The sequence below is a fragment of the Mytilus trossulus genome, chromosome 1 (assembly GCF_036588685.1).
Source record: "Mytilus trossulus isolate FHL-02 chromosome 1, PNRI_Mtr1.1.1.hap1, whole genome shotgun sequence".
Lineage (NCBI taxonomy): Eukaryota > Metazoa > Mollusca > Bivalvia > Mytilida > Mytilidae > Mytilus > Mytilus trossulus.
The window spans coordinates 74,504,236-74,515,766 of NC_086373.1; the positions used below are offsets into that span (position 1 = coordinate 74,504,236).

The 11,531-nt window shown below is 31.6% G+C and overlaps 1 protein-coding gene across 2 annotated transcripts; it reads right to left on the bottom strand.

Moving 5' to 3' along the window:
- Positions 1-1,293: 1,293 nt before the first annotated feature.
- LOC134685020 (prostaglandin E2 receptor EP4 subtype-like) lies at positions 1,294-9,524 on the bottom strand. Of its 2 annotated transcripts, none has more exons than XM_063544378.1 (4): positions 9,432-9,524; positions 4,983-5,062; positions 3,259-4,127; positions 1,294-1,659 (listed from the first exon to the last, which is right to left on the bottom strand). In XM_063544378.1, exons 3-4 carry the CDS (start codon positions 4,036-4,038, stop codon positions 1,312-1,314), a joined length of 1,128 nt encoding a protein of 375 aa, XP_063400448.1. In that variant the 5' UTR covers positions 4,039-4,127; positions 4,983-5,062; positions 9,432-9,524; the 3' UTR covers positions 1,294-1,311. The 2 variants fall into 2 exon arrangements, with proteins under 2 accessions (XP_063400448.1, XP_063400440.1); XM_063544370.1 differs by lacking the exon at positions 9,432-9,524 and adding an exon at positions 6,520-6,635.
- Positions 9,525-11,531: the final 2,007 nt, after the last annotated feature.

Consider the following 11,531-nt stretch of genomic DNA (forward strand, 5'->3'; position numbering starts at 1 on the left):
AAAGCTAGTTCAAAGCCACTAACAACTAATTAAAAGAGCATGCATCTAAGACTAAACTATCAATTCCTACACATCCTACATCCAATGGATTTTAGTCAGAGAAAAACATGACCTTGTGAAAGATTTGTTACTTAATCTGTTAATGTATCGTTCAAAATCGCTATAACAATTTTCTTGCACCAATTATAAGTTTGTTCAAATAAATTTTCTAGATAGCATTAATTAAACCCGCAGAAAAATAAAGTAATTCATTTGCACCAATAATTGATATATTTCCTTCCATGTTCAATAAAACATTTCCCCCACTTTATCTGGTCTTTGGAAACGAAACAATTTTCTTCGTGTTTCTCTGTGCATTGAAGTTTTAACACACGCAATGTTTCCATTTAAAAATCATCTGTTTTAACCAGCTTTGACACTATATTCTTCGAATACCTTTCCGAAATGTGTCTGTTGCTTTTCTTTGCTAGAAGTCCTTGTAATTTGTTGCTGAAGTTTTTTTGAACGAATGTAATCAAACTTTCATCCAGGATTGTAGCATAATATGTATGTCAGTTTTGGTGCACACCCTTTCATTGTGCAGTGCCGCTTTTCTTTTAAATGGTTGCCTAAAGTGACAATTTTATACCACAACAATAAATTTCCCTTTGTTTGATTTAGGTGTTTTAATAACTAAGTCAATCTTGATCACTTCAGCGTTCCTGGCGTAAATATTTGAAGTTTACAGAAATATTTCTCTATACATTACACTAGGTATGACACTTAACTGGCATCTAATTTTGCGCTGTGGTCGATTGCACCACGTCTCCTGTGTTTAAGACTTATTCATGTTTAAACCTCACATTTTTCTATAAACTTCATCATTTACCAGATTATAGAAAGCGATCTATTTTAAAGCATGAAAACCAAAAGAGCCAAAACAGCATAGCCACTTAAAATTTAGTCTATATAAAGATCAGCATAAAATATCAAAGACACTGAATCTCTAAAAAAAAAAAACACACACATTGTTGACATACATTTTTTTGTTCATATCAACACAGTGGGACAAAGTCACATTTAAGTCCTAGCCATGCCACTTAGAATCGTAAAACAGATGTCAGTGTATCAGCATTTAGCATAAAATGTAATCCTATTAAAAAAAAAAAGAGCATTTAAAAATAACAGATTAAAATTTAAGTGTGAGCGACTTCGTTTGTTTTCTCATTTTACACTACTACTCTGTTTTCTCTTGCTCTCTTTCTTTCATTACAGCTGTTTGAATAGATTTGTATTTAAAATATAAAGAATACGTGTATATAAAACAATTTATTAGGCCGGACATTGATCAAATGAAGAGTTTTTCTCTGATAGACCGAGAAGTGGAGGTGGTGTGATTGGCGAGACTGGAATATCACTCGTCTGCGCTACTGTCACCATTTTTTCTGTTGTCATGGTTCTCTCAATATACTTGAACGAAGAGTTAGTTCTCTTCTTTTTGAATGTTTTGGGACAAAAATGTTTTTGAATTATTGAAATGCCACGCACAACCAGTTCTCTTCTAAACAGAAGATATACCCATGGATCTAGGATTTGATTGAATGATGCAAGTCTTATAACAGTAAGATCAAACAAATTGTTTCTCCCTGTTAATCCTGTCTGTATTACCAGAACACGAATCTGAAATTGAAAAAAAATACAATTCTATACTGAACATTACGAGATATATTTTCTGTCACAAGTAACTTGTAAATAGATTTTTGAACTCGTATAAGATGGATAAGATTTCAAATTAGAAATGTTTTGAACTTTTCAAGGTCTATTTTGTGATATGCACGTAGTCAATTTAATCATGACGCCTTGTAATGCTTTTAAAAAAAAAAACCTTACTAGGAAGGCGTCACAGTAAAAACAATTAGACGTAATAATTCGGTCTGATATACACGATATAATTTAAATACAAATGACAGACACCAAACAAAGCCAGGAAATCAAAAAGTATCTGTGTATAAAATAGATTCTTACATTGATACCAATGGATTATCGGGATTATCCAATCGAGATACTTAAATTATCAGTTTTGAAGTTCAAGCCGCCTCCCTTCGAGTGCCTTTAACATTGCACGAAGTTGTCACCTGTTAGCATATTTGGATTCATCCAAAAGCTTAAAAGTGCATGACCCTTAAAAAGTAAAAACACAAAAATACTGAACTCCGAGCAAAATTAAAAGGCAAAATCAAAAGTCCAAACACATCAAACGAATGGATAACAACTGTAATATTCCCGACTTGGTACAGACATTTTCTAATGTAAAAAAAGGTGGATTGAACATGGCTTTATAGCTAGCTTAACCTCTCACTTGTATGACAGTCGCATCAAATTCCATTACATTGTCAACGATGATATTTTGAGGCCACCGGCAACTACACGTTTTATACAATAGGTTCGGAAAGGGATAAATCTCCATAGAATTAGAGAATAATATATATAGTTAATTCGTTAAATTGCTCTATTTTCGTTTACTTGTTTCTGTTACTGTCATTCGGTTAAATCATATTGAATTATTGAATTTTAATGTACGTTTTATACACTTTGATCAAGATTAAGGTGCTTTTTTTAGGGGTTACATTTCAAATAAAGTGTTCGTGTGCTATTCCAGGAAAAGAGCATCGCAAGCAGTTGTCATTTTAGTATTTTTTGGTGTTGTTTTGGGTTTTTTTTCATTAGAGAAATTCAAGGTCATATATATAGTATATGGTTTGAACGTAGCTTTCAATTTAGACTTGTTTATATATATATATACTATATATACAACTTTTCTTTTACTCTTAGAAGACATACATAAACTGGACTCCTAATGTGCAAGGCTGTATATGGAATGGGGGCCAGTTTAGAGGCATATATTGATCGTATATGCATCTGTTGCGTCACATATATTTGTATGTACAAATATACAATCAACGAGATTCAAGAGAACAGTCCGTAATAATTTATTTTACAAATATCCGTAAAAATATGTTTTAAACGAATTAATTGATGTTCTTTAAAAATATACCAGACACGATGACCAAACTAACACAGTATGCTTTCACTTTTCATGTGAATAAAAGAAGATGTGAAGTATACGCTAATGAGACAGTAAACAAACGATATGAAAAGACATATAAAGTAAAGGGTTATCTTCGGTTGGCAATGAAGTTTTCTCTCAAATTGACCATGAACACAGAAAAATATCAAAACAGTCAACTACTTACTATCATATTAAATAAAATCACTCACCATTAAAGGGGCATAACATACACTGAACACCATCATGACACCCACGAGGAATATCGCCATTTGAACTTCACATTGTATAATATTTCTGGCGTTTAGGCTGCGTGGAGCTTTCTTTCTCATGTTACAAAGAGTTGATATTAAAATAATGTTTAAGATGGCAATAGTAAATATGATTGATATTCCTAAAATTGAAAACAAAATTGCGAATGCTTTTTCACTGGCAGTGTCTCCGTACATTTCAAAGAAACACCACGATCCGGGGAACTGTTGGACATTCTTCCCAAGACCAATCTTTGGTAACAAAGCTATCAGTATAGCAACAAGCCATAAAGTTAAAACTATATATGTAGCCTGCTTATATTTAATTTTTGCATGGTAAATATATGGATGTTTTAGGGCCATGAAACGGTCCAGGGCCATGGCACCTAATGTAAACACGGTTGCAAGTCCAGCAAATATCAACATTATCGAAAAATAATCACACAATGGTTGTCCTCCAAGCCATTTCAAATTATTATTGTAAACCAGTAAAGTCACAGGCGATGTCGTCAACGTTCCAAAAAGATCAGTGAAAGCAAGTGCTGCCACCAACCGGTAAAAAACTGATCGTCTTTGTTCCTTGGGTGATCTACTCAATACAAATAACGCAAGTAAATTCCCGAACACACCAGCAGAAAACATAATGGACGGCACTAGTGATGATATCATTGGTCGCTGCTCCTCGTCTACCGTTTCATTGTCAAACTGATTTAAGGAATCTAAGAAGGAATAGTTTTCCATATTGAGCTATCAAATCAGCAAAAATCTTGAATTAAATCTACGTACACAGTCAGTAAATCCTTAATATAATCCATTTCCGACTTTGTTTCCTGCAAAATAAATATCTGTATAAATTATCAAGTATTGTACGCTGTGTACTTTGTGATTAAATTTCGATAGTTTAACATAATTTTACACAAATTTCATTGATTTTTATCAAGATTTATAGATAAAACAATCACATGTAAATAATTTGTAACCTCCAAGCATAAATACTCTCAATTAGGTGAATAACTACTTCTAGCAGCTACACAATTAGATTTTTTTCAACACATATAATAATTGCATATTTTATGTCAGTAAAAAGCAATGATTGAAAAAATAAGATAAAACCTTGATTTTGACTGGTCAAAACATCGACGACACGGTGAGAGAAAATGTGTTTTTATCATCCGCCTATTCTTTTATTTTGTATGATGTCATGCAAAATATATATAATTTAGTTAAAAATGATTAAAAATTTAAACAGGGCAGATCATCATCAAAGATAATTATAATTGAATGGATTAACAGCATTCTATAGCCAGGTTTGACTGATTTTGAACCCCAAAAAAAACTGTAAAGCCTTCTCCAACCGCTTGAATCCTTCAAGTCACAAAGACGAAGGTTTTTCTTTTAACAGAAAATAAAAGTCTACCTGTTTTCATTGTGTGAACGTAGTTAATCTTTAATTAAATGATCCAAATAGCTTACATAATGAATGTCTTTTACATGATATAATCATTTGTGTTATGCATATTAAATGAAAGTTAATTCATACGTGTGTTTCTTAAATGTGCAAGGTCTGTTTGTGTTATTTCTTTTGCAGGTTAATATAATCACTTTCACCAAACGTTGTAAATTTTTGTAACATATATATTAGCGAAAAGGATTTTAATAAGATACGAAATAATACGAATACTTACATTTCATTAATTTCGGTAAGAGATGAATTCCGTCCATTTGGGTCCATGTTGTCTGTCTAATACCAATGGTCATTCTATAGCTAAATGGATTAAAATTAATGTTAAACAAGTTAAAATACGTATCCCATGTTTAAAGCTTTTAACACCTGCAATTACAGAGAAACTGTAAAGTTATGAAATATTTTGAGGGAATTTCATATGTTGACGTCTATAAGCTAAGCTGCTAATGACACAATAGAACAAATTAACCTCTTTTAATTCTTTTCGTTATAACATAAACGTTTACAGTTGTCGTAATTAACACTCTAATTCCTATTCCTTATTTGATATTTCTAAATACTAAAAACCTTCTATATAAAAAGGTTAAAAGTAAAAAAAAAATAAACAAATTAAACATATATGTTTTTCCTACATTTTTTCCTTGTTTACATCCTACCATGGATATATGTACTATTACATCCATGTTCCTACAAACAGTATATTAGTATATTATGTAGATCTCGCATAAGCATGGTCTATGTTGATTGATTTTTAAAGTAAATATGATTTACACGAGCCAACAAATTTTAAAGAAGGTTAGGAATATCTACATGTTGATATGTTTTGTTTGTGTTCATAAAGTTTGCATCGTCTGATCCTTATTTTTTTTTTATCACGATGTACAAATATAATTTTACTTCATTAAAATCAATGAGCAATTACAGAAACATGATCAGTTTTTGGTATGTTTTTAATTTTCAGGAACCAAATTTTCATACCTTTGGGAAATTTAAAAGACAATTCAGCTGCAATGTAAACTCATCAGCTGTTTGCATACAAACTGGTGACGATTATCGCAATCGGGATTAACATTAACGACAAGATCAATTATCCCTCAGAATACCGATGAAATGCGAAGAAACTATTTAGAAAGTGTAATGAAAGTTAAACGAAAGGCATGCAACCATTCAAAACTGCATACTTTCGTCGTATTCAACATAAGGGTGTTATCAGCCAGATAAATAACCTTGCTGGTTGACCGCGTATTTTTTCAAGAGGGCGTTTAGGTAGTTTGTTCCAAATCATCACTCTGTTTTTTGTGTATCATATTCTAAATAATTACCAAGTAATATTATAGACCTAAAAAATGTATGTACATATAATTATAAAGGTAAATGTTATTTTAAAGTATTAGAACATGTTCTTTAATTTAAAGGATTGTAAATTTTTATGTAAAAATCGATTTCCTAATACAGTATGTCTGTCCTGTAAAATTGACCTGTTAATTATAGGACACTTTTGAAAATTCATCCATGTAGGTGTCATGATAATGTTAACATAAGGTCAAACAACGTTCACCAAATCAAACTTAATTTGCAGCAATTACTTTTCGAAATTAACATACAATGATGGCACAACGAGACAAAATCTTGCAAAATTAGTTCTTCTTCTGTTAAATTTTAACATCTAATTTTAACATCTCATTGATGAAGTCAACATATAAGTACATTAGTCAGTTTGTACGTTTACCAGAACTATAAACCCAAATAATACTTACGAGTCATTCGTTCATTGTTGATACATTTAAACAGTTTTCAAACTAAATTGTCAAAATTTGAGATACACTGTTATATAAAGGAAGACTGCTGTGCTATTTCAAAGTAAACGAGCCAAGCGTGAAAAATGTTTTTTTTAGAAACACGACACTTGAACTAGACGGTTTTGTCTAGCTCTTTACAGTCACTGGACATAATTATTCAACATTAACCTATTAACTTTTTGTTCATTTTATTAGAAGAAAAGACAGTTTAGCTTTTCGACCAAGACGACATATCCTGTTTATAATATTCGAGGTGTAAAAATTTAAATAATTGAAAATTGACATCCGTTTGACATTACATGGAATTGAGATCATAATTAATTAATATCTTTGTTTTGTGAAGCAAAAAATTATGAGCACTACATATTTTTTTCTACGAATTTCATTTAAAACCAGTCGTCCAAAGTATACCCCATACAAGATTAATTAGAAATGCAGGACAAATTCCATATCAGTGGATATATTCGAAGTATTAAAAACACACCAGAATTCCCAAAATATAAGAAAGAGATATATATATCCACATGAACGTATTCTTACAAATTCAACATTAATAGTTTGTCTTTTATTACCTAGATAGAATTTTTCATGATAATTTTCATTTCTTAACCTATGACAACCTTTCCTTCATATAGTTTTTCTCCCATACTATTGGGTCCTGTTTATGGAATGTAAACATTTCTAAATTAGATGGACATGCACGTAACGATTTTTGGTCGTCCTTCCCTTCGCCTATACCCCTCTGCTCTGTCGATTCGTAATTATCGTAAGATGGCTATTAGACTTTAGCAGAACAAGTTGCTGAGAGAATGATATAACAAAAATACCGAACTCCGAAGAAAACTCTAAACGGGAAGTCCCTAAACAAATGGCAAAATAAAAAATTCCAACAATAACAAATATAATATTCCTGACTTGGTACAGGCATAATAGCACGTTGATAAGATTATCGGGGTTTTAGTGTATAAATATCGTAAAACAAGTCGCCCGCCGTGACATACCATCCAGCATTCTTTAAGGTGGGATATAATATGATGGATTGCCATCCAACTGAATCGACACTTTTAAAATGTTCCAATTTAAAATACGGCATTCATTCCGAAATTTATTTCAATGCTGATAAAAGGAGTAAGTTAGTGCTACTGAGACTGACATCCAAATCATAACAAAAATAGTCACCTACACGCCAATAGTAAAAGTTCTCTAATACCAAATTTCAAATCTTACACTCCATCTACAAACCGTGTATTCGTTTTCCTCCAAACAGTGAATACCACTGATGCTTGTTGAATATTCAAATTTTGTACAATCATTATGTAATCTTACAGCCATATGTAGAATTGGCAAATCGTCATTACGAAATAAAAAAACAACATCCTGGAATGAAACAAATACACAAGGTTAAGCCACATACACATCAAGTTATGTTAAAACCACATTGCCTAATGACACAACCACATTAAATAATGATGAAATCACATCTAGTTGTGACAAAATCATATTAATAAGTAATGAAAAAATACCATATCAAGTCCAGTCAATACGAAACCAAGCACGTATAATCGAAATATCATTAAGACATGAGTTTTCCATATTGGGTTATATCAAAACATCATTACGTAATGTGAAAACCATATTATGTAAAGACAAACCATCATGAAGTAATAGTAAAACAACATAATGTAATATCAGAGTTCCACACCAGACATCTAGTATATCAAATACTTTGGGCGTTTTTTCATCCCCAAGCGTATTTTATTTTATTGAAATAATAGCCGTATAATCAAATTATTACAAATCTGTCTTAGAATACAACAGAAGAGAGCTGTGGAGTTCCATAACTATACCGCGTTTACAAGCTAGGCCTAGTGTTTTTACATAGATTCTTAAGTTCATCTTCTTGTATATAAAATACTTTCGTTTTTTCTTCTTCATCTAAATACTCATTTTTTTTTAATTTTTATTAAAGTTATAGTCGTATACAATTATGGCAAATCTGTTTCAGAGTACATCATTGTAGAGCTGTTGCGTTCCCTAATATAAAGCGTTTACAAGCTAGGCATAGTGTCTTTACATAGAACCTTAATTTAATCTTTCTAGTATATCAAATACTTTCGGGTTTTTTTTTCTTCATCGAAATACGTATCTTATTTGATTGAAATTATAATAGTCCTATATAATTATTGCAAATCTGTTTAAATCAACTTGCAATGCATCTCATTCCTTGTCCGAGATTTGATCCTTTTTATATTTCTGTCAGCTCTTCAAAGTTTGTTTATTCGGTTTTGTATTTTTATATATGTTTTAGAATCGAGCAATACTGAGAGGGAATTTACAGTCGAAATGTGTGCAGTAACAACCAATTAAATTATTCGTTTTTTACTTGATCCTTAAAACAATTCCCTGCCAATCCTGATTAATTACATCAAATAGTGTATTTTTTATTTAGCTTCCCTATTCGTACATGTAGTATAGCCGACTGTAGCCTATGTTTAAATAGGGGTTATCCAGTTTGTGATTTTCTCTACTCTGATCGACTCTAGAAATGCCGTTCGTGTATTGCTCACGATATCTGCAACTTTTACTTTAAAACAGATGTCTTGACAGGTCAAATTAATTATCCTGTCTGAACGAAATAAATAAAGTGCCCATCAGTAACAATGACATATCGGAAAATGTCTTGATAAATATTCTCTGCAAGTGTGTCCGAACGAAGACATGGATTTCAATGCTTTAAACTTTGTAAATTCTTTCGTTTAAACCATGATTCGAATTTTATTTAAAAAATGAAGCAAATTGATGTATGAAATTTTATCATATTTAGTTAGTCCTACATGCAATTTATTGTGAAATATGTGAAAGCGACTTACTTGTAAGTGGAAAGTGAATAATTGATCCTTTAACACAGTTGTCATCCTTCCGTGTCTGGTTGATAAATGATTGGAATTGATATTTGAGTTTACTTAACAATAATCTATTTACCTAAATTCTTGTTTTTCATGACAATCAAAATTGATTATCATAATTGATTAGAATAACATCAGATGATTGGAGCAGGTCTTTTCAGAAAGGAGCAAATCATCGGATGTGCACAGAACATGTTGAAGTAGACTGGTCTTCTGGTAAAATCTCTGCTGCGCGTGGGCTACTTGAGAGGTGGGCCAATGTTTCATGATACTTCGTGCGGTCGGTGAATTTTATTTGACAGAATTTTGATATTGCATTAAAAAACGTCGATCAATGCTTGGCTGGATGTTTTTGTTAGCAAACACATCATTTAACTTGCATTGATATCAGATATGTATTACGTATAACTGTTGTTCACTGTCAGAAATTGTATCACATATAAAACTGAGATGTCTGAATGTAGGGTCAAAGTCCAGACATCCCAATATCAAAATTTACGAAAGTCATGTCAAATTTAGACTATTAAAATAAACATCATCTGCACAAACTATATTACCACTTTCACTTGTCAATGAATAACGTACATCTTTCTCTATTGTATCAAAACCTCATATCCCGTGATCGAGGAAAAGATCTTCTAATGTCAGCCCTTTTAATGTATTATTAGTGGGATAGGGTGCTTGTCGCTGTGCAGGTTGTCGGTTGTCCTCACTTATATACATGAAGATAAAATTGTTATAACTGTGCATTAACGGTACCAATTTTACTGCACCAGATGCGCGTTTGAACACACAATTTCTCTTCAATGATGCTCGATGCCAAATGCAAACATTAATGAGCTACCAATATGTACAAATGTCCAAACGCATAAATGCAGTTCAATACTTAATATGATGAATTCAAGTGATAAAAAAATCATTTCAAAAATTAATTTGATATACTAGCTGAATTACCAAGGATTGTATTAGTATACTATGGTACTGTATAAAATTCCTTGGTGTGACATTATAACTTTAGGTGATATACTGAAACTCAGATGAACTCTACAGATATGCCAAATCAATGCCTCTTAATGTCATTGACAAAATTATAATCATGATTTGGACTAAGTGATTCACTTTTTTTAAGGTTAAGTACTGTAAAACGAAAAAAAAATCGATTTATATGTTTATTTGTTAAAACGTTGAAAACAAAACTGTGACCTGGCCACTCAATTAGAAATACATTTACACAGATACGTTAAAAAAAACTTATAGCTTTAAGTAAACTGAATAAAACTCAATTAATCACTGACACATATTGTCCTATAGAACTGAAAATAGCATGCTCTGGATAAACATTATAACAAAAGTGTGTTTTTATTTAATTTCCATCATTATACAAATAAACAAAATAGAATAAACAAATAAGAAACTGTTACCATCAATTGGTCAAAATCAAAACCTCAATCATTTGTGTAGGCAAAGCCCAAAGTGCTAGGTAAGCTTTTCTCATCACTTGGCGTCCGTCATCCGTCGACTCTGATAATTTTTACAAAAATCTTCTCCTCTGAAACTACTAGGCCAAGTTCAACCAAACATGGTCACACTCATTAATCGAGTAGCCATATTTTAAAAAGTTTCCGATTTCCCCACCTTCCATCCAAAATGGCCAACATGACTAAAATTAGGGATAAAATTTTGTATTTTTTTTTATGAAAACCATTATAAATAAAGATGTTCTGACAAGTGCAAAAGTGATCAGAATGTTGAGCTCAATAAGTTGTCCGTTTACGTTTAAACTGTCAGATGCTATGACGGAGTTATTGCCCTTAGATGATGAACTTGACCTTACATCATTTGTCATAACATCTCGGAAATTATAATATATATTAAGGAGAAACTCTAAAATGATCAGCAATACAAGTTCTACAATCAAGTCAACATGGTCGAAATTGTTAGTCGAATCGTAATTAGAGTTATTGCCGTTTGGTGACAACTATTACCACTTTTTGTGTTTTTACCGAACATCTTAAAAACTATAATAGAAAGGGAGAAACTTAAGATCAATTAAATACAAAAATA